The sequence below is a fragment of the Cetorhinus maximus genome, chromosome 23 (assembly GCF_964194155.1).
Source record: "Cetorhinus maximus chromosome 23, sCetMax3.hap1.1, whole genome shotgun sequence".
Taxonomy (NCBI): Eukaryota; Metazoa; Chordata; class Chondrichthyes; order Lamniformes; family Cetorhinidae; genus Cetorhinus; species Cetorhinus maximus.
The window spans coordinates 19013003-19037162 of NC_135901.1; the positions used below are offsets into that span (position 1 = coordinate 19013003).

Below are 24160 nucleotides of genomic sequence, written 5' to 3' on the forward strand. Positions count from 1 at the left end.
CAACTACAGGGACATCTCACTCCTTAGTGTCACTGGGAAGGCCTTCGCTGGGTTCATGCTTAAAGATTTCATCTACTTGCAGACCGAGTGTATCCAGAAGTACAGTGTGGTTTCTGTGCTGCCAGATCTACAGTGAACATGTTCTTCTCCATACGCCAGCTACAAGAGAAATGTAGGGAACAGGACGCACCTCTTTACTATTGCAGACCTCAGTAAAGCATTTAACACTGTCAGCAGGGCAGGACTGTACAAGGTTTTGGAGAAAATTGACTATCCACCAAAGTTGCTCAGTCTGATCTGCTCCTTTCATGACAACATGCAGTGACTACAGTTTGACGGCACCACTTCAGTCAGTTTCAAGGTGAAGAATGGACCTTGCACCAAAATCAACAGCCCACAACGATACCTGATCATCACAAATAATAATAACTTCCATCAGGGAGAAGTGATAAAGGCAAAATACCGTGGATGCTGGAAATCTGAAACAAAAAGAAAAAATTCTGGAAAAGCTCAGCAGGTCTGACAGAATCTGTGGAGAGAAAAACAGAGTTAACATTTCGAGTCCGTCAGTCTGAAGAAGAGTCATATGGACTCGAAATACTAACTCAATCTTTCTCTCCACAGATGCTGTCAGACCTGCTGAGTTTTTCCAGCATTTTTTGTTTTTGTTTCATGGAGATGTGGCATTGAACGATGAGCTGAGTTGTGAGATAAGTGCATTTAAAGGGGTTGTTTAAATCAGTGCTTCCCAAACTTTTTCCCAATGTGACCCCATTTTAATGCCTCAGACTTTGTGTGATGCCAGAGTGAAAATTTGAGGGGATGAGAGCTGTTGTGCTAAGGGGCAGAGGGGGGCGGTGGGTGGTGGTGAGGATTATTAATGTATTTGAACTTTTATATTCATTAATGGGATGTGGGCGTCACTGACTGGGTTAGTATTTATTGCCCATCCCTAATTGCCCTTGAGAAGGTTATGATTAATGTAATAGCCTCCTGATTATTCATCTTATAGGATCCTGATTATTGACACAATTGGAAAATGACTTTAATGTAATAGGATCCTGATTATTTATGTCATAGAACTAATTATTAATTGAATTAATTCTGATTAATTAGAATCCTGATAATTGCAATAATTTTTGATTATTGAAGCAGTAGGTAGCTGATTATGAATGCGATTGGAACTATGTATTTAATGTAATTAATCCTGATTATTAATATAATAGGACAATGATTATTTATACAATAAGATCCTGATTGTTGATGCAATAGGCACCAGAGTATTAATGTAATAATATCCTGATTATTAATGCGTTGAGATCCTGAATCTTAACGTATTTAAACTCTGATCATTAATGTAATAAGGACCTGAGCATTGATGTAATAGGATCCTCATTATCGATGCAATAGGATTCTGATTATTAATGTAACAGTATCCTGATTATTAAATACATTATGATCCTGTTTATTAATATGTTATGATCCTGATTATTAACACATTATTACCCTGATTATTAATACATTATAGTCCTGATTAATAATATATTATCCTGATTATTAATACATTATGATCCTGATTATTGAAGAAATCGGCTTTTCAGAAAAAAATGAACACTAACCTTTTCACAAGCGTTTTTTGCAGCAGCAATGGAGACTCAGAGAGTCGTCCATTAGGCCACACTCACTAACAAAACAAAAACCATGAGGATTTAAAGGGGCCTCACAGCTGTCAGCAAACAGTTGGAGCTCCACAGCAGCCATTCCTGCCTCGGAGCTCACAAGCCCAAGATCTCGTCTCACACTCCACTGCGGTCACGATCCTCAGTTTGGGAAGCCATAACTTACACTGAGACTATAAAATGGGAACGGGCTTTTAAAGCTTTTGTCAGTCTAAGCATTTAAACCCGCTCTCTCTCCAGTATGAACTCATTGGTGTGTTTGGAGGCTGGATGACTGAGTGAATCCCTTCCCACACATGGAGCAGGTCAACGTCCTCTCCCCAGTGTATATGTGCTGATGACTTTCCAACTCAAATGAGTAATTGAATCCCTTCCCACTGTCCCCACGTTAACACGGTTTCTCCCAATGTGACTGTGCCTGTTTCTTGACAGCCCAGATGATCGGCTGAAACCTCCTCCAGGGATATGGGGAAAGAGTGGGAGAAATGGGATTGACTGGATTGTTCTTTGAAAGAGCCAGTGCAGATTCGATGAGCCAAGTGGCCTCTTTCTGTACAGGATGAGATCCCATGATTCTAGAACAGGATAATGATTTATAATAAACACCATACGATCGAATCATAGAGCTCAGGTGGCCATTCAGCCCCTCATGTCCACTGTCTCTAAAAATGTTACCATTCTGTCCCACTCCCCTGATCCTTCTCTCAAGCCCTGAAGATCTTCCTTATTAAGTAAAAGTCCAAATCACTTTTGAAAGTTACTATTGGATCTGTTTCCACCAGTCATTCAGACAATGTGTTCCAGATCATCAGAACTCACTGAGTAAAATAATCTCTCCTCATTTTCACCCTGGATTTTCTGCCAACTTTTTAAAATCTGTGTTCTGTCATTACCAACCATCCTGTCAATCGAAACAATTTCTTCCTATTTGATGAAATTCTTCAAAAATGTCCACAGCTCTGTGAAATCACTCTTTAACCTTCTCTGCTCTAAAGGGAACAATCCCAGCTTCGCCAGTCTCTCCACATAACGGAAACCCCTCATCCCTGACACTATTCTGGTCAATTTTCCATGTACTCTCTCCAAGGCCTTGACATCTTTCCTGAAGTGTGGTGCTCAGAACTGAGCACAGTATTTGAGCTGAGGATTAAAAAGTGATTTATAAAGATTCAGTGTGACTTCCTTGCTTTTGTACTTCATGTCTCCATTAATAAATGGAGGACCCTGTTAGATTTTTTTAAAACAGTTTGATCAACTTTTCCTGTTACCTTCAAAGATTTGTGCCCATACACTCCCAGGTCACTCTGTTCCTGCACCCTATTTAAAATTGTACCATTTAGTTTATCCCGCCTCTCCTCATTCTTCCTTCCAAAATGCATCACTGACTGTGAATCACTTTGGGATGTTCTGAGGGTGTGAAAGTATCTAAATGAATACAAGAACTTTCAGCTCCATGTACTGTCCACAGGAGAGTTCTCCTGGTGCAGTGGGACCAACATTCGTGTTTTAACTAACACCACCAAAAAAACTGGATTAATTGGTCACGCGTCTGATTGCTCTTTGTGGAATCTTATTTTGTGGAAACTAGCTGTCATGAAACAACTTGTACTTGGAAAACATGATTAATGAAATATATCGTCCCAAGGTGCTTTGGAGGAGTTTCAATTAGAAAAATTGATACCGGGTCACATAGGGCGATATTAGTGCAGAGGGCCAAAAGCTTGATTGGAGAGGCAGATTTTAACAAACATCTTTAATCAGGAGAGATGTGGAGAGGTTTAGGGAGGGAATTTCAGAGTTTCATGCCTAGGCCCTGCAGGCATTGGAGGAGTAATTAAAATCTGGGATGCTAAAGAGGCCAGAATGAGCAGAGCGCAGATAACTCACAGAGTGCGCGACTGGAGATTACAGAGATAGGGAGGGATGAGACCATGGAGGGACTTGAAAACAAAAATGTGAATTTTAAAATTGAGGCATTGTTTGACCAGGAGCCGACAGAGGTCAGTGAGCACAGGGTTGATGGGTGAACAGGTGTTGGTGTGAGAAAGCATATGGGCAGCAGAGTTTTGGACACTCTCACATTTCCATGTTGGGGTGGGGTGAATGTGAGAGGCTGGTCAGGAATGTATTGGAATTGTCAAGTCTAAGGGTAACTCGGGCATGGATGAGGGTTTCAGCAGCAGATGAGCTGGGGTGGGGTGGAGACAGGTGACGTTATGGAGATTGAAATATCTGGTATTAGTGACGGTGTGGATATGTGGTCAGAAACTCATCTGGAGGTCAAATATGACACCAAGATTTCAAGAATGTGGTTCAGCCTCAGACAGTTCCCAGGGAGAAGGATGGTAGTTAGGGAACGGAATTTGTAGTGGTGACCGAAGACAATGGCTTTGGTCTTCCCAATTTTTAATTGGAGGAAATTTCTGCTCATCCAGTACTGGATGTCGGATAAGCAGTTTGATAATTTAGTAACAGTGGGGGAATGGAGAGGGATGGTGGTGAGGTAGAGCTGGGCATTGTCAGTGTATATATGAAAACTAACACGGTGCTTTTGGATGATGTCAACTAGTGACAGCCTGTAGATGAGAAATAGGAGGGGCCAAGGATAGACAAGGGAGACACCGATTACAAGGACTTTGGAGAGGAAAGGGAGGTTGGAGATCGGGTGGTCGTTTGCAAAGACAGTTGGGAGGTTGTTTTTTTAGGATGGGTAATGACAGTGAATTTAAGACAAAGAGGATATCAGCCAACACGGGGAAGATGGATGGTCAGCAATTGAGTGAGATTAGGGAGAAGGTGGGTCCCATGGACAAGGTGAGCTCTGACAGGGTATGTTGAGAGACAGGAGAGAAATTGGAGAAAGGTCAGAGTTCAAGGCTTGAACAAGGGGGTAATTTTGGAGGCAGTTTTGTCCAGTGGGTTAGTGGAAGGGAGGGAAGCAGCTGATCAGATTGTCTCAATCTTAGTGACAAAGAAGCTCCATGAGCTCCTCACACTTGTTGTTGGAGGTGAGGACGGAGGAGACAGGGGAGAGGGAGAGCCCTTCAAAAGGAATTAACTTGTGTTAGAGATATTAAAAAGATTCAACACACTGTGTTTAAAACAAAGCTAATTGATTTGATTATCATCCACAATATTAACCAGAATAACAGGGTTGGAGTTTATTGACAGCAGCAGAACAGATCCCAATGAACATGGTTCAGTCCTGGATGTGATTAACAGGAAAATCCAATCACTGTACTTATTCATGAACTCGATGGTGTCTCAGCAGGGTGGGTAACCGAGTAAATTTCTTCCCATACTCAGTGCGGTTGAGCGCCCTCTCCTCCATTTGAATTTGTTGGTGACAATGAGTTGAGATGATCGCCTGAACCTAGCCTGGCAGTGACAGCACCTAATGGTTTCTCGTCAGTGTGAACTTGGCGGTGTCTCAGCAAGTGGGATAAATGAGCAAATTCCTTCCCACACTTGAAGAAAGTGAATGGCCTCTCCACCTGTGAATCCGCTGGTGTGTCAGCAGATGAGCTGACTGAGTGAATCCCTTCCCACACACAGAGCAGGTGAATGGCCTCTCTCCAGTGTGAATTCGCTGGTGTACAGTGAGTTCAGATGATCGTCTGAACCCAGTCCCGCAGTAAGAGCACCTGAATGGTCTCTCATCAGTGTGAACACGTTGATGGGACATCAGTTCCCCGGAGCTTTTAAAACACTTCTCACAGTCCGTGCATTTAAAAGGTCTCTCATCAGTGTGAACTCGCCCGTGTGTGAGAAGGTGGGATGCATGAGCAAATCTCTTCCCACACTCGGAGCAGGTGAACGGCCTCTCCCCAGTGTGAATTCGCTGATGTACAGTGAGTTGAGATGATTGCCTGAACCCAGTCCCGCAGTGAGAGCACTTGAACGGTCTCTCGTCAGTGTGAACACGTTGATGGGACATCAGTTCCCCGAAACCTTTATAGCACTTCTCACAGTCTGGGCATTTAAAAGGTCTTTCATCAGTGTGAACTCGCTGGTGTCTCATCAGATTGAATGAGTTAGTGAATCCCTTCCCACACACAGAGCAGGTGAATGGTCTCTCCCCAGTGTGAATGCGCTGGTGTCTCAGCAGGTGGGAAGAACAAGTGAATCCCTTCCCACAGTTGGAACAGGTGATCAATCTTTCCCCAGTGTGAACTCGTTGGTGTCTCAGCAGGTCGGATGAATTAGTGAATCCGTTCCAAGTTTGGGAGCAGATGAATGGTCTCTCCCCAGTGTGAACACGCTGGTGTCTCAGCAGGGTGGTTGACTGAGCGAATCCCTCCCCACACTCGGAGCAGGTGAACGGTCCCTCCCTGGTATGAACTCGCTGGTGTGTCAGCAGATGGGATGACCGAGCAAATCCCTTGCTACACTCGGAGCAAGTGAACGGCCTCTCCCCAGTGTGAACTCGCTGGTGTGTCAGCAGATGGGATGACCGAGTGAATCCCTTCCCACACACAGAGCAGGTGAATGGTCTCTCCCCAGTGTGAATGCGCCGATGAGTTTCCAGCTCGGATGGGTAATTGAATCCCTTCCCACAGTCCACGCATTTCCACGGTTTCTCCCCAGAGTGAACGGTGCTTTTTCCTTCCATGTTCAAAGGCTGATCATTATCAGGTCTTGATGAGTTGAGAGCCTCTGTCATATTTTGATGTGATGTTTGGTTTCAGGTCCCCGACTGCAAATCCTCCCCTTCTAATACCCTGTGAAATTGATTTAAAACAGAAAAAAGGAAGTGAGAGAAAACCCACAAAAACACAAAGGCAGATTGTGAAATTGAGCTGAATGAAACTGGTAATTTGTGGGCTGGCACTAGGGAAAAGTGACCATGAAAACTGCTGGATTATCGTAAAAACCCAACTGGTACTCTAATGTCCTTCAGGGAAGGGAACCTGCCATCCAGTCTGGTCCAACACAAGACTCTGGCCTCCATGGGTGGAATGAGAGAGATAGAGAGAGAGAATGAGAGAAGTGGGAGAGGCAAGCAGTAAACGAGAGATTTTATATGTCTACAACTCAACCATAACTTTGACAGAAACTCCCAAACCCTCAACCACCACCAGCTGGAAGGACCAGGGTAGCAGGTGTATGTGAACAGCATCATCTCCAAGTTTCCCCTCCAAGTGACACACCATCCTGACTTGTCTCATATCCAGTTTGGATGGACAGAAATTTCCTTCATTCAAATATTCAGAGACTGAAGCCACTGTCTTCAGTCCCTGCTACAAACTCTACTCCTTTACCACCGACTCCATCCCTCTCCTTGGAAACTGTCTGAGGCTGAACCAGACTGTTTACAACTTTGATGTAATATCCAACCCCGAGATGAACTTACAACCACAAATCCATGTGACCACCAAGACAACCTATTTCACCTCAGTAACGTCGCCTGACTCCACTCTAGTCTCAGCTCATCCGCTGCTGAAACCGTCATCCATTCCTTTGTCTTCTTATCGTGTCCACGGACAGTCTATACATGGCCCAGCCAGAACTGGACACATTTTTGCGCCTTGTTGTTGAATTCAGCAAGATCTGCAACAGTGCAGGGTTTCTCTAGCAATAGGCATTGCAGGAGATGTTGCAAGGTCTGTGGCTCAGTTCCACATTCGTAAGTTGTTGGGCTGGTTGTCTATCCCCATTTGCTTAGTGACACCTTTGAACGACCTACACCAGTCCTAAGTCTGTTAAGGCACTTCCAGGTTGCCCAGTTGCAATTAGCTCCTGGGGGAAGGCTTTCATCTGGTAGAATTTCCATCGCTGGGGGTTGTTCGAGACTGGCGAGCCGGTCTTTCTACAAGGCGATGCGGGCTTCAGATGGGGTTGATTGTAATGGAACAACACTGTTCATGAAGCTCTTCCTTGATTTTAGGCGGCCCATCCTTTGTCACCTCAAGACTTAACCATCCTAACACAATCCAGTCTGGCCTCCCACATTCAACCTCCATATAATCTTGAGGTCATTCAAATCTCCTTCTGCCTCACAACCCTCTGAACTATCTGCACTCATCTAATTCTGACCTCCTGAGCATTCCTTAGTTTAACTGTTCCCACACCTTCAGCTTCCAAGGCCATAAGCTGTGGAATTTCCTTTCTAAACCTCTCTACCTCTTGATCTTGCTTTCCTCCTTTAAGATCCTTCTACCTATTTAGCCAAACTTTTGGTCACCTTCCCCAATATTTCCCGATACGTCTCGGTGTCAAATGTTGCTTTGAAATGTTTCTGTGAAATGTCTTGGAACATTCTATTACATGAAATGCACTCGATAAATACACATGGTTGTTGTTGATTTGGACATATATCGCTGTTCCTTCATCATTGCTGGGTGGAAATCCTGTAACTCCTTAGCTAACAGCATTGTGGGAGCACTGTCACCACCCAGACTGCAGCAGTTCCAGAAGGTCAAACATCATCTTCCCCACAGGTAACTGGTGATTGGTAATATCTGCTGCTGGTCTTGTTATTGATTGCCAAATCCTAAGCATATGTAAAGTAGATTGAATGCATCTCTGGAAATACTTGTTCCTAAAAAAAATCCTGTTACGTTGCACAGTGTCCGTTAAACAACCTGATCTCTCCTAGAATCTATCTCCTTTTGACAATTTCACATTGGAAATTGCTGGGTCCGACTGGGTTCCAAAGTCCTCCTGGATAAACTCAGCAGCTTCTCCTTCATCTCCACTCCAGCTCAAACTTATGCAGCAAAGGCTTTCAAAAGGAAATTGGATAAATCACCCAAAGAGAAAATTACAATCGCTGGACTACGAGGAAAGGGCAGGGGAGTGAGACTAACTGATTTGCTCTTGCAGAGAGCAAGCGTGGACACGACGGGCTAAAAGGCCTCTTGTTTTATTGTTATCACATTGATATTCTATTAAATAGACCTGTAGTGAAGAAAGGGAACAAGTTCTGCCATGGCCATACTTCTACAAACTGGCTCTTAATCGGTCTGTCTGTGTATCTAGACTTGGTTCTTTGAGTGACGCCTGAAATAAAATAATAGCAAAATATTGCAGTTGCTGGAAATCTGAAATAAAATGAGAAAATGCTGGAAATATTGAGCAGGTCAGGCAGTATCTGTCGGGAGAGAAACAGAGTGAACATTTCAGGATGTACAGAATGAATTATGGGGAATAAAAATGGTGCAGAATTTGATGGTCAATATAGGCTCAGAAGCAGAAGAGAAATGGACTACAGCGCAGGAAAAGCAATTCCTGACTATGAAAGATACTGTGGGAAGATAAAGCTGGAAAGCCGGCAGCATAACGGTCAGGGGACGGGTAGCAGTCCACATTTAAACCTCATTTAAACACAGTGGGCAGAAGTAACAGTAAAATACTAACCAGAGTTAAAACACACCCATTATTAGAGACAGAGGAAGTCAGACAATGGCAGAGGTGATCAGGGAGGGCAGAGGTGAAACAGAGCAATCGAGGGACATGGATTCAGATCCACAGTAAAGGAGCCACACCAGCACCAGAGCCATGGAACCTCTCACAGGTAACATAGCATAGAACTGAAAGATCGAAATTGTAGATGAATGCTCAAAAATACTCACATCTGAAACAATTTCAGTTTTCAATTTTAAAAGCTCCTGCTGGAGCCTGCAGCTGGAAAGATATCAGAAGCACTGGAGTCAGAGAAAAATCTCCCAGTTGAGGAAATACCCGGGGAGCGGGGTGATGTCACCGCACAATTGTCGGTGTGTGATGACATCACAGACACGAACACAGAACATCTGGGTCTGGGCAAACCAGTGGTCACCACACATTATGAAGGATGTGTGGGTCCTTGAGAGGGTGCAGAGGAGATTTCATCTTTGGCAATCTCTCCTTTGCCTCCACCTATCGTTGGCCTTCTATCCAGCTTCACCTGCTCCGCCCCCTTAAACAGTATAAATTTAACCACATTTTTACTTCTCTTTAGCCCTGAACAAGTCATATGGACCCGAAACGTTAACTCTGTCTTCCTCTCCACAGATGCTGTCAATTCTGTCTTTCCACAGATGCTGTCAGACTTGCTGAGTTTTTCCAGCATTTTTTGTTTTTGTTTCAGATTTCCAGAATCTGCAGTGTTTTGCCTTTATCTGGTTGTGCAGATGTCAGGTTTTACACTGCACTCACAAACAGACACACAAACACACACACAGACACAGATACATACCCAGAGATGTAAATGGGAACATCTCCTGTCCGATTAGGTGACAACATTTTGCCTCACACCAATCAACCCAACTAATATTGGGGTTAAGGGCCACAATGTTCCAGAAATTCAAATAAATATTACGCTGAAGGGACTGACCATCCAATTCCACCCCTTTCTCTGAACCTTAAATCCATTTTTAACATCATCTGAGACAGAAGCAATAACAAAACAATAACAGTGAGAGGTCTATTGCCATCCTGGGTAATCAGTTCCACGGGGAGATAGTACACAATACACAAGACCGTTGGGTAATTGCAGCCTCTACTTTCCTCTTGGCATTACAGATGATGCTAATTCCCCTTATATTTATGGTCTGGTTGAAGGTCAGGCCACATAACAGAATGGATGCAAAGATGGCTATAAACTCCCTGTAAATCTGATCCTCTGATTTCTGTTTTGTAACCATCTTTCCATCCATTCTGCTGCCTGGTCCTTCACTCCACACAGGCTGATCTTGGTCACCTTGGAGATTGTACAAACTGTTATGGATAACAAGCTGGTTCCAAAACAGAAAACAGAGAGAAGAGGATAAGAGTAGCTACTCAAACTGGTAAAAGGTGGGAAATGGTGTTCCACAGGGATGAATGCTGGGGCCACTGTTATTCACAATTTACATAAATGACTTGGACTCAGAAATCAGAACTCCAATTTTAAGACTTGGGAGCAGAATTACAGTAGTTAACAGATAAGAATTCCCAATTAACAAAACTTTGTTGCACAGTTCATTAAATCTTTAATTCAGTAGCAGACTGAACAATAACGCGAGGAAATAATGAACTGAATTATTTACGAATTAATTGATAACCAAATTGGGAGGTACAATTAATACTGAGGAAGACCACGACAAATTCCTGGTGTCGAACACACACACACATCAATAAAACAGGGAATTCTTGCAAACACACTGCAGGTCCTCTTTTATCTCGAGAACAAATGTCTGTTGTATAATTGTCCCAGCAGTTAAAAGGATCTTGTGAACACCCCAGTGTGTTATTTTAATATAGATTATAAACTATTTATTTTTAACTGCATTTTTAATTCTGGAGTTCCCCAGCATCACAGATGCCAGTCTTCAGCCAATTCGATTCACTTCAAGTGATATCAAAAAATGGTTGAAGGTGCACTGGATGCTACAAAGACTATGGGCCCTGACAATATTCCGGCAATAATACTGAAGATGTACTCCAGAACTTGCCATACCCCTAGCCAACATGTTCCAGTACAGCTACAACACTGGCATCTACCCGGATATGTGGAAAATTGCCCAGGTATGTCCTGTACACGAAAAGCAGGACAAACCAAAACCGGCCAATTACCACCCCATCAGTCTACTCTCCATCATCAGTAAAATAGTGGAAGGAATCATCAACAGTGCTATCAAGTGGCATTTGCTTAGCAATAACCTGCTCACTGATGCCCAGTTTGGGTTCTGCCAGGGCCATTCAACTCCTGAACTCATTACAGCCTTGGTTTACACATGGACAAAAGAGTTGAACTCCCGAGGTGCGGTGAGAGTGACTGCCCTTGACATCAAGGCAACATTTGAGGAGTGTGGCATCAAGGAGCCCTAGCAAAATTGGAGTCAATGGGAATCAGGGAGAAAACCCTCTGCTGGTTGGAGTCATACCTAGCACAAAGGAAGATAGTCATGATTGTTGCTGGTCAAGTCATCTCAGCTCCAGGACATCACTGCAGGAGTTCCTCAGGGTAGTGTCCTAGGCCCAACCATCTTCAGCTGCTTCATCAATGACCTTTTTTCCATCATAAGGTCAGAAGTGGGGGTGTTCACTGATGATTGCACAGTGTTCAGCACCATTTGTGACTCCTCAGATACTGAAGCAGTCCATGTCCAAATGCAACAAGACCTGGGCAATATGTGGGCTTGGGCTGACAAGTGGCAAGTAATATTCACGCCACACAAGTGTCAGGCAATGACCATCTCCAACAAGAGAGATTCTAATCATCGCCCCTTGATGTTCAAAGGCATTACCATCACTGAATCCCCGACGATCAACATCCTGGGGGTTACCATTGACCAGAAACTGAACTGGACCAGCCATATGAACACTGTGGCTACAAGAACAGGTCGGAGGCTAGTAATCGTGTGACAAGTAACTCATCTCCTGACTCCCCAAAGCCTGTCCACTATCCAGGACCAGTAAACCATTCTGAGGAGACTGCCACCTCCAGCCAGGGAGCTCAGCTTCCCCCTGATCTGGGACCAGTAAACTATTCCGAGGAGAGTGTCACCTCCAGCCACGGAGATTAACATCCCCCTGATCCGGGACCAGTAAATCATTCCGAGGAGACTGTCACCACCAGCCAGGGAGATCAGCATTCCCCCTGATCCAGGGCCAGTAAACCATTCCAAGGAGACTGTCACCTCCAGCCAGGGATATCAGCATCCCCCTGATCCAGGGCCAGTAAACCATTCCAAGGAGACTGTCACCTCCAGCCAGGGAGATCAGCATTCCCCCTGATCCAGGGCCAGTAAACCATTCTAAGGAGACTGTCACCTCCAGCCAGGGAGATCAGCATTCCCCCTGATCCAGGGCCAGTAAACCATTCCAAGGAGACTGTCACATCCAGCCACGGAGATCAGGATCAGTAAACCATTTTCAGCTGTGATGGGTTGTGTGTCTTTCTTAATATTTCGCTGATGTATCATATCTAAACTGTTGCCTCTTAATAAAATGCTGAAAAATCACTTATGACTTCAACTCCCTTTTTGGGTAATCTGTGACTCCCGGACTATAATCTTACAGTTTCCAGCATTCACCGTTGTTCTTGACCCTAAACGCAGTTGTAAAGGAGCCTTCTGTTCCATGTCCAGGAGCTCTGAGCTATGGAAGAGAGCGGCTGGGACACATTTCTTACACACCTCGGGATTAACATATACGTTCAGTCCTGGATGTGATTAACAGCAGCAGAATCCAACTCCTGCAGACATTCGTGAACTCGCTGGTGTCTCAGCAGACATTGTAGATCCGTGAATCCCTTCCCACACTTGGAGCAGGTGAATGGTCTCTGCCCGGTGTGAATTTGCTGGTGTCTCAGCAGATCATTGCTGCTTTTAAAGCTTTCCCCACAGTCAGAACATTTAAAAGGTTTCATAGCAGAGTGAATACACTGGTGTTTCAGCAGGTTGTAAGACTGAGTGAATCCCTTCCCACACATGGAGCAGGCGAATGGTCTCTCCCCAGTGTGAATTCGCTGGTGTACAGTGAGTTCAGATGATCGCCTGAACCCATTCCCACAGTGAGAGCACCTGAACGGTCTCTTGTCAGTGTGAACACGTTGATGACATGTCACTTCCCTAGAACTTTTAAAGCACTTTCCACAGTCTGGGCATTTAAAGGGTCTTTCATTCATGTGAACTCGCTAGTGTTTCTGCAGGTTAGATGTAGCAGTGAATCCCTTCCCACACACGAAGCAGGTGAATAACTTCTCCTCAGTGTGAATGTGTTGGTGTCTCAGTAGATACTTTTTGCTTTTAAATTTCTTCTCACAGTCAGAACATTCAAAAGGTCTCTGATCAGTGTGAACATACTGATGTGTCAGCAGGCTGGATGACTGAGTGAATCCTTTCCCACAAGTGGAGCAGGTAAATGGTCTCTCCCCAGTGTGAGTGCGTCAATGAATTTCCAGCTCAGAAGGGTAACTGAAACCCTTCCCACAGTCCCCACATTTCCATGGTTTCTCCATTGTGCAGGTGTCTTTGTGTCTCTCCAGATTGGATGATCAGTTGAAGCCTCATCCACATACAGAATATGTGTGTGGTTTCTTTCCACTGTGAATGGGCTAATGTTTTACAGGTTGTTTAACTGGTTAAGACTCTTTCCACAGTCAGTTCACTGGAACACTCTCACTCGGGTGTGTGTATCTCAGTGCTTTTCCAGTAACCCTGATGCTTGAAATGTTTTCCCACAAACAGAACAGACAAACATTTCTCCTTCTACATTCAAAGGCGGGTAATATTCAGGTCCTGATGAAACAAGTGACTGTCAGATCTTGATGCGATGTTTGGTTTGAGCTTTTCATTTGCAAATCCTCCTTTTCTGATACCTTGTAAAAGGAGTTTACAAAAGTGACCACTGTCACTAAAGAACAGTAATTCAGAGCAGACAATTCTACTTTCTATGCAGTCTTTTTTCCTCTCGTTTCCCCAAAGGTTTAACTCCCTGTCCCATATACTGTCCCTCCTTAATCATCTCCTCTCCTGGTCATTGGGATGCTAAAGTGTCACCCACCCTCTGTTCTCCAACAGAATGACCATACATGCACTCAGCTTGCTGAAGCAGCCCCGCCTTCATAAGATAGTAATAAATAAGAGCGGCAGAGGCCATTCAGCCCATCGAGCCTGCTTAATAAGACCATGGCTGATCTAATTCTGGTCTTCACTCCACTTTTCTCACACCCATAACCCATGACTGCTTTGTGATCAAAAATCAGTGCAACCAACTCAGCCTCGAAAATGTGCAATGACCCAGCCTTCACTGCTCTCTGGGGAAGTGAATTCCATCTTACAATGCTGCACAGACCAGTGGGTCTCCAAAACCCCGCCCACTGCTGTTTCCCTCACCAAGATGGCCGCCCATGAGCCCCGCTCTCTGAACAAACCCGCCTTCCTCTTCCAAGATGGCGGCGGCCCATTGCCTGGGTGATCTGGGTCTGTCACCGGGGAGGAAGCCCTGCCTCCCTGATCCGCTCTGACTCCTACTCGCAGGACTTGGGAATATTGAAAATATTTGTAGCTGATACCAAACAGCATTTCTTAGACTGAGGAAGAATGCAACATAATGCAAGAAGACATTAGAACACCTGCAGACTGGCAGTTAAGAGGCAAATGAACTTTAACAATGAGGGGCTGAGTGGCCGACTCCTGCTCCTTGTTCATATGTTGGTATAATATGCAATGATATACTTTGGGAGCAAAAATACAAACATTACCTAGACCTTAGAGAAGAAGTAAATGAATGGGGTAGAAGAGAAATGCAATCTCTGGAAACAGATGAATAATGAAAAACATAACTGCAAGTCAGCAAATCAATTAAAAATGCTCACAAAAGACTCAGATTTACTTCTAGTGGTACAGAATTCAGAAATAATGTTCAATTTGTTTTGGACCCTGTAGACAGTTTTGATCTCCATACAATAAAAAAGTCAAAGAAGCATTGGAACTTGTACAAAAAGGATTTTCAAGGATGATATCATAACCAAGCAATTACAGTTATTTGGAAAAAAATTAACAGGACAGGGCTCTGTTCTTGAGAAAAGCGAAGACTTAGAGACGACCTGCCAGAGGTTTCTTTAAACTATGAATGGGTGTACGGTGTAGAAGTGGAGCCAATGTTTCCATTGGGAGAATCAAAAACCAGGACCATATGTACAAGATAGTTCCTCATAAGTCCAACAGGAAAATAAGGAGAAATGTCTTTACTCAGAGAGTGGTTAGAATGTGAAATTGACTACCACAGGGAGTGGTTGAGGTAAAATAACTTAGATGGTTTCAAAAGGAAACGAGATGAGTACATGAGAGAAAGGAGGTGAGAAAGAAAAGCTGAAAGGCTGAGGAGAGGGAGGTGGAATGGAAGGAGATTCATTGAAGATTACCATGAAAATAAATGAGTTAAATCAAATGGTCTGTTCCTGGACTCGATATTCTCTGTAATTCAATGCCATTTCCTACCAGCTCCTGATCAGCATTTTCCACATCTATTACTTGTACTGCACACACTCAGAGTACAACCTGGTGCTGAGAAATCACACTGGGATCCTGTCGTCATTGATGGGGCACATGGAAAATTATGGATTCTAACAGTGTTTTTGAAAGACCAATTGGTGAACAGAAATTTTTATCAACAGATCGAGGTTGGACTTTATGGCCTATTTCTGTAACATAATCCTACGTTGCAGAGGTTGATTAATGCACAGGTCTATAGAGCTGCAGCCCCAGGAGGTGGATTAATAATCAGGCCCATAAAAACCCACCATCATAAACTCAGTTACCCTCATCACCAACTCCATCCTCCTCCCTGCCACAGTCTGAGACTGAACCAGACCCATTGCAACTATAGTTTCCAAACTGACCCTGAGCTGAGGGCTGAGCTACCGATGACATATTCTCTCCATCATGAACAAGATCAGCTTGTGAGACGATAAGGGGAGATAGGAAAGAAGCTAAAGAAAGATGTGAGTTCAGGGTCGGGCTCGTCAAGTCTTTACAGGAAGTTTAGCCCGGTGGATTAATGGAATGGAGGGAAGCAGCAGAGACCGCTGATCGGATTGCCTCAATCTTAGAGACAAAGAAGTTGATAAGCTCCTCTGTTGTTGGAGGAGACGGGGGAGAGGGAGAGCACTTCAAAAGGAACAAACTTGTGTTAGGGATATTAAAATGACTCGTCACAGCATCTGTTCAACACAAAGCTGATTTATTTGACTTTTGTCCAGAATATTAACAGGTATAACTGGGCTAGAGTTTGTTAACGTCAGTAGAGCAGATCAAAATGTTTTGAGACAAGTAATGGAGAAATATTGGGGAGGTCAATGCAACATGAAGATTGATTTCACTGATCTAGAGAAGGCTTATGACAGGGTGCCCAGTGAGGAAGTCTGGAGATGTGTTAGAATTCATGGAGTCCCTGAGAAGTATGTATGACAGGACATGTCCAAGGAGTGCCAGGCGAGAGTCAGAAGCAGTGTGAGGCAGAGAGAGAGTTTCAAAGTTGAATTGCATCAAGGATCGACACTGAACCCCTTCCTCTGCCTGCTGGTCACGGATGTTCTAACTGAGCAAGTGTGACAGGAAATGTCATGGTCAATGATATTCGCAGATGACATTGAACAATGTGGTGGGTCTGATGAGAACATGACTGAGTAGGTAGGAAAGTAAGCTGTGAAGACATCAGGAGGCTACAAAGAGATATAGACAGGTTAAGTTAGTGGGAAACAATCTAGCAAATGGAGTATAATGTGGGAAAATATGAAAGTGTCCCTTTTGGCACGAAGAGTAAAAAATCAGCATGTTATCTAAATGGTGAGAGATTGCACAGATGCAGAGGAATCTGGGCATCCTTGTGCATGAATCACAAGGTTAATAAGCAGGAACAGCCAGCAATTAGGGAAGCGAATAGAATGTTATCGTTTATTGCATGGGGAATTACATACAAAAGTAGGGAGGTTATGGTCCAGTTATACAGGGCACTGGTGATACCACATCTGGAGTACTATGTATAGGACTGGTCTTTTTTAAGGAAGGATGTAAATGCATTAGAAGCAGTTCATAAAAAGTTTACTGGACTAATACCTGGAATGAGCAGTTTGTCTTGTAAGGAAAGATTGGGCAGACTAGGCTTGTATCCACTGGAGTTTAGAAGAGTAAGAGGCGACTTTATTGAAACATACAGATTCCTGAGGGGTTTTGACAGGGTGGATGTGGAGGGGATGTTTCCTCTTGTGGGAGAATCTAGAACTAGGGGGTCATAGTTTAAAAATAAGGGGTCGCTCATTTAAGACAGAGATGAGGAGAAATTTTTTCTCTTAGAAGGGAGTGACTCTTTAGAAGTCTCTTCCTCAAATGGCAGTGGAAGAAGCGGAGTCTTTGAATATTTTTAAGGCAGAGCTAGATAGATTCTTGATAAGCAAGGGAGTGAAAAGTTAACAGGGTAGGCAGGGATGTGGGGATGTGGTTACAATCAGATCAGGCATGATCTTATTGAATGGCGGAGCAGGCTGGAGGGGCCGAGTGGCCTACTCCTGTTCCTAATACGTACGTTCACATCAGTATCTGCAGAACTGTACAAAAGCACTAGAAGACACGGGTATGAAGATTATTTAGTTTTTATTCTTTCATGGGATGTGGAAGCCGCTGGCAAGGCCATTATGTTGCCTATCCCTAATTGCCTTTGAACTGACTGAATTGCTAGGCCGCTGCAAAGGGCTGTTAAAAGTCAACCACATCGCTGTGGGGCTGGAGTCACATGTAGGCCAGATGGGTGAGGATGGAGATTTCCTTCCGTAAAGGACATTAGTGAACCAAAGACAGTTTGAGCCTTGGGAAGAGAATCAGAGTGAAGGTGTAAAGATTATGGCCGAAGACGTGCAGAATGTGAGTAGCTTCAAGTACTTGGGGTCAGAGGTGGCAGAAGATGGAAGTATGGAAATTAAGAAGCGGATTAGCTCTGGTTGGAGTAATTGGAAGAAGTGCGGTGCAGTGTGATGTGATAGAAAAGTGTCACTGAAATTGAAAAGGAAGAATCTACAGGACAGCTGTGAGACCGGCCTTGTTGTATAGAGCAGAAACTTGGACAACATCAAGAAGAGAGGAACAATGACTGGACACAATGAGACACAGAGGCTGAGATGGACGTGTGGAGTGACAAGAAAGGGCAAGATCAGAAACCAGTACATCAGGGTGTCAGTGAAGATTGTGGAAACATCAAATAAAGTAGCTGAGAAGAGATTGAAATGGTCTGGTCATCCATTGTGGAGAGAGAGAGGGAATGTGGTGAGGTGAGTGATGGGCATGGGACTATCAGGAAGAAGGAGAAGAGGAAGGTCTAAGACAAGATGGAAAGATGTGGTGGCCAGAGAGGGAAATGCAGTGGGATTGGAAGAGGAGTGTGTGAGTGACAGGAGGAGATGGGGAAGGTGATCAAGCAGCATTGTGGTGACCACAAGTAAAATGGGAAGAACAAGAACAAGAGGATTTTTTTCTTTCATGGGACGTGGGCGTCGCTGACTGGGCCAGCATTTATTACCCATCCTTAGTTGCCCTTGAGAAGGTGGCGGTGAGCTGCCTTCTTGAACTGCTGCAGTCCATGTGGCATAGGTACACCCACAGTGCTGTGAGGGAGAGAATTCCAGGACTTTGACCCGGTGACAGTGACGGAACAGCGATATATTTCTAAGTCAGGATGCTGAGTGACTTGGAGGGGAACTTTCAGGCGGTCATGTTCCCATGTGTCTGCTGCTCTTGTTCTTCTAGGTGGTAGAGGCCTTGGGCTTGGAAGGTGCTGTTGAAGGAGCCTTTGTGAGTGTCTGCAGTGCATCTTGTAGATGATGCCACTGTGAGTTGGTTGAGGAGGGAGTGAGTGAGGTCAAGATGGTGGATGGGGCAGCAATCAAGCGAGCTGCTCTGTGCTGGATCTTGTGGAGCTTCTTGAGTGTTGTTGGAGCTGCACTCATCCAGGGAAGTGGAGAATATTCCGTCACACTCCTGACTTGTGCCTTGTAGATGGTGGAAAGGCTTTGGGGAGTTGGGAAGTGAGAAACGCGCCACAGAATTCCCAGTCTCGACCTGCCCATCTCATCATGCTATATATGTGGCTGGTCCAGCCCAGTTTCTGGTCACTGATAATCCCCAGGATGTTGAAAGTGGGGGATTCAGCGATGGCAATGCTTTTGAATTTCATGGGTCGATGGTTAGATTCTCCCTTGTTGGAGATGGTCATTGCCTGGCACTTGTGTGGTGCAAAAGTAACCTCTTACTTATCAGCCCAAGCCTGAATGTTGTCTAGCTCTTGCTGCATTTGGACACGGACTGCTTCAGTATCTGAGAAGTCGCAAATGATGCTGAACGTTGTGCAATCATCAGCAAACATTCTCACTTCCGCCCTTACGATGGAGGGAAGGTCATTGCTGAAGCGGCTGAAGATGGTTTGGCATTGGACACTCCCCTGAGGAACTCCTGCAGCTATGTCCTGGGATTAAGATGATTGATCTCCAACAATCACAACCATCTTCCTTTGAAGAACATAAAAGCTCCCAAAAAACATGGTTCAGTCCTGGAGGTTAACAGCAAAACAAAATCACAGCAGTTAATTGTGAACTCGCTGGTATATCAGCAAGTGGGATGATTGTGTGAATCCCTTCCCACACTCAGAGCAGGTGAATGGTCTCTCCCCAGCGTGAACTCGCTGGTGTCTCAGCAAGTTTGATGACTGAGTGAATCCCCTCCCACACTCAGAGCAGGTGAATGGTCTCTCCCCAGTGTGAGTGCACTGGTGTTTCAGCAGGTTGGCTCACTCAGCAAATCCCTTTCCACACTTGGAGCAGGTGAATGGTCTCTCCCCAGTGTGAACTCGCAGGTGTGTTAGTAGGTGGGATGACCGAGTGAATCCCTTCCCACATTTAGAGCAGGTGAATGGCCTTTCCCCGGTGTGAATTAGCTGGTGTACAGTGAGGTTAGATGATGTTTTGAACCCCCTCCCACAGTCAGGGCACCTGAACGGTCTCTCGTCAGTGTGATCACGTTGATGGGACATCAGTTCTCCGGAGCTTTTATAGCACTTGTCGCAATCTGGGCATTTAAAAGGTCTCTCCCCAGTTTGCACTCGCTGGTGTGTCAGCAGATGGGATGACTGAGTGAATCCCTTTCCACAATTGGAACAGGTGAACGGTCTCTCCCCAGTGTGAATTCACTGGTGTACAGTGAGTTCAGATGATCGCCTGAACCCACTCCCAAAGTGAGAGCATCTGAATGGTCTCTCGTCAGTGCGAACACATTGATGGAACATCAGTTCCCCGGAACTTTTGTAGAACTTCCTGCAGTCTGGGCATCTAAAAGGTTTCTCATCAATGTGAGCCCGCTGGTGCGTAAATAGGTGGGATGACTGAGTGAATCCCTTCCCACACTTGGAGCAGGTGAATGGTCTCTCCCCAGTGTGAACTCACTGGTGTATCAGCAGGGCAGATGACTGAGTAAATCCCTTCCCACACTCGGAGCAGGTGAACGGTCTCTCCATAGTGTGAACTCGCTGGTGTATCAGCAGGGTGGATGAATGAGTGAATACCTTCCCACAATCCCTACATTTCCACAGCTTTTTCCTGTTGTGACTGTTTTTATGTTTCAACAGGCCAGATGATCGGCTGAAGCCTTGTCCACACACAGAACATGTGTACGGTTCCTTTCCACTGTGAATGGTGCTTCTGCCTTTCATGCTTAAAATCTGACAAAGGTCAGATTACAGTAAATTGAGCGACTCCATCAAATATTGACGCGGTGTTGGGTTTGTGTTTCCTGACTGTAAATGAAAGAGAACTGAAAAAAATCTAAAGGCAAGTTGTGAAATTGAACTGAAGCTGCCAGGTTGTTGTAAAAACCCAACTGGTTCACTAATATCCTTTAGGGAAGGGTACCGGATACCCAGTCTGGGTCTAACAAGATACTATACACGATGTGCGGAGGGACACAGAAAGAAAGAGAGAGAGAGAGACAGACAGATAGACAGAGCGAGAGAGGCACAGAGAGCGAGAGAGACACAGAGACAGAGACATGGGAGAGGCAGGGGGTCATGATGTGATGGAGAGACATTTTATATGTTTACAGCTTGACCAGAACTTTAGCAGAATTTCCCAAACCCTCAACCTCAACCTCGAAGGACTAAGATAGCAGGTGTGAGCGAACAACATCACCTCCAAGTTCCTCTCCAACTCACACACCATCCTGACTTGTCTGACGTCCTGTACTGGATGAATAGAAATACATTTTATCTAAATACTGGGAAGATTGAAACCGTTGCCTTCAGTACCTGCTCCACTCCGTAGCCACTGACTCATCCCTCTCCTGAGCAACTGCCTAAGGCTGAACCAGACTGTTCACATCGGTGTTATGTTTCACCCCAAACTGAGCTTCCAACCACATCATCACCAAGACTGCCTATTTCCAGTTCAGTAACATTACCCGATTCCAACCTAGTCTCAGCTCATCTGCTGCTGAAACCATCATCCATTCCTTTGTTGCCTCGAGACTTAACTATCCTAACGCTCTCCCGGTCCGCCTCCCACATTCAACCTCCTGTAATCTTGAGGTCATCCAAAACTCTGCTGCCCATTTGCATGTTCCCTTCCTTTTTAAGCACTCCATGCTCAGTCATAATTTTTCCTTCATTTGTAGACATTTCCTGACACTCATTATTTTTAGAGACGCTCCCTAACCTTTATCATTTACCCCCCCATTTACAGACGCTTCCTGAACGGGCAGATACTGCGCGTGCGCTAGCGCCTCGCCGGCCTCTTCCCCAGAGTCAGACCCGAGCGGAACGGGAGAAACCGGACAGTCGGGCATAATGTTCACGGTTTCTAGTCGCGTCTTAGGTGGAAAATGTTGCTGGTTTTATTTTGGGCTCTGGATCCGCACTCGGTCTTTGTAAAAACCTCCATTTTAAACCCACTCGCTCGAGCTCTCTTACCGTCTGTCGCCATGGCATGCGCATGCTCAGATTACAATGCCCGGGGTATGATTGACGGCAGATCCAGGCCAATAGGAAGAGGGGGCGGGATTGGAGGACCGCACGGGTGCGGTGGTCCTCCAACCAATCGGATTGAACGAGGGGCGGGGTTGAGCCCGGATCTCCCTCATTGGCTGAAACGCTGCATCATTTTGAAAGCTGATTTGTCAAACTCCAGGAGAAAACTGGACCTTTTTTTCCCTTAGTTCTGTTGAAGAGTCATACGGACTCGAAACGTTAACTGTGCTCCTCTCCGCAGATGCTGCCAGACCTGCTGAGTTTTTCCAGGTATGTTTGTTTTTGTTTGGAAAATTGGACCTTTCTGTTTGTGGCTTTAAACAGATGAGAAACCCTGTGGGTGTGGAGCAAACATTTCTACGTTTGATCATGAAATGGATTCATTCAGGACAGACAGCAGGGATTATTTCAGGAAATTACAGAATGTAGCGATTGTTTCTCTTTGAACTCATCCCTTGGAGAACAGTGTGATGCATGGAAGAATTCACAGGCTGTTAAAAGCTCCTTCCTTCTCTGGAATCATTCAATTCCAGCCGATTTGCTGGTCCGGCTTCAACCGGAAGAGTTTGTTGAGCTCCCACAACTCACCCAATGGGAGTGGACAGCTAGACCCGCCGGACGGACCCATCCTGCCTGATATCAACCCAGAATGAGCTGGAGAGCTGTCTCCAATCACCAGGACTGCCTGGAGAGGGGTTTCTGACTCAGAGGAGGCAATGTTCTTTTTTATTAATAACCCTAAATCCGTCAAGCTCCATTGAACTGACAGGGTCTCTTTTCTAAATCCACTTAATTGTTTAAATGACGTATTGATTTTACTTTGCAGCTTAATGGTGGCACTTACATCATCTAACCACCTCCTTCATGTGAGAGTGCAGAACTACAGTAGCTGCACAAATCACACCTTTCTCTATCCACTATCAAGCCTCTCCTCATCCCCTCAGAATCAAACTATTCCTATCTTTGCCCAGTATTTTCATTATCCTACAATGAAAGGTCTCTGCTTATTATTGCTTATTTATTGTGAATCTGATCAAGCTGCTCCAATGTTCATTTTAATTCAGTTTGCATTATGTTTACTCTTGGTCTATCATATTTGCTTCTGCTTCTGCCTTATCTTCTTGTTCAGCCTGCTTTCACTGGAGTGAGCTTTCTGTGGTCAGAATTCAGTTAAACGACCTGTTCAGCTGCATGTATTCTCTCAGTGCCCTGGTGCCTGTGTTATTTCTTTGGACATTGTTTAATACTTCATCAGCAGTCTCTCGATTCAAGGATGACATCTACTTCAGGTGGTGAGTTTCTGCCGTGGGTCTTCTTGTGACTGAACAGACTGATTCTTGACCTGCAGATCTTTGGACTCATGGGGCAGGACATCCATGAAGTATTGGGATCTGGAGTGCAGCATTTCCTTCCATTTCTTTCTTTCTCTGCTGCTGCTCTGCCTCATCATTAACATGTTATGACTCAAAGTGTGATGCAGCTTGATGGAAAAGTTGTCGCCATTCTGAACAATTGGGAGAAAGCTCCTCCAGGTCATTAAGGTCAATGCTGCTGCACTTCAAGGTGAACAGGCTGCAGAAAATTGGTCTGTATTTCATTGAATATTGAAGTTTCAGTGGTGATATGATGCTGATTTTTAAAATGATCACTGTACTTGTGAAGGTAGATACAGGGAAAATATTTGCTCTGCTGGGGAATCCAGAACAAGGAGGCAGAATTAAGCTAATAGAATCTGGAGTGAAATCAGGAACAGCGTGTTCAGAGAAACGTGGAAATCAGGACCAATCTCCCCAAAAGGCTATGAATGCTGGGTCTCTCTCACTCTCTCTCTCTCTGCATTTCACCATCTCATTTCTCTCTCCCTCTCTCTCTGCATTTCACCATCTCATTCCCTCTCCCTCTCTCTCTCTGTCTCTCTCTCTCTCTCTCAAACACTATCTTTACCTTTCCCTCTCTTTCTCTCTCCTACCATAGAGGCCAGAGTCTTCTGTAGGCCCAGACTGGGTGGCAGG

The 24160-nt window shown here is 44.8% G+C and overlaps 3 protein-coding genes and 1 long non-coding RNA gene across 5 annotated transcripts in view; 1 reads left to right on the forward strand and 3 right to left on the reverse strand.

Annotated features, from left to right (window-relative positions):
• LOC144697371 (uncharacterized) overlaps positions 1–24160 on the forward strand; it is a 423816-nt gene that overhangs the window by 300121 nt on the left and 99535 nt on the right. The gene's annotated exons all lie outside the window — the stretch shown is intronic.
• The window catches only part of LOC144697271 (uncharacterized), a 407386-nt gene that overhangs the window by 10194 nt on the left and 373032 nt on the right, over positions 1–24160 (reverse strand). The window lies entirely within an intron of this gene.
• LOC144696971 (uncharacterized) overlaps positions 4824–24160 on the reverse strand; it is a 204964-nt gene continuing 185627 nt past the window's right edge. The window contains exon 3 of the mRNA XM_078568699.1: positions 4824–6400. Within this exon, the coding sequence (XP_078424825.1) occupies positions 5110–6342 (1233 nt within the window). The 5' untranslated portion in view covers positions 6343–6400 and the 3' untranslated portion in view covers positions 4824–5109. The remainder of the gene's footprint in view (positions 6401–24160) is intronic.
• LOC144697289 (uncharacterized) lies at positions 11066–14013 on the reverse strand. The gene has a single exon (XM_078569246.1). It carries the CDS (start codon positions 13270–13272, stop codon positions 12802–12804), a length of 471 nt encoding a protein of 156 aa, XP_078425372.1. The 5' UTR covers positions 13273–14013; the 3' UTR covers positions 11066–12801.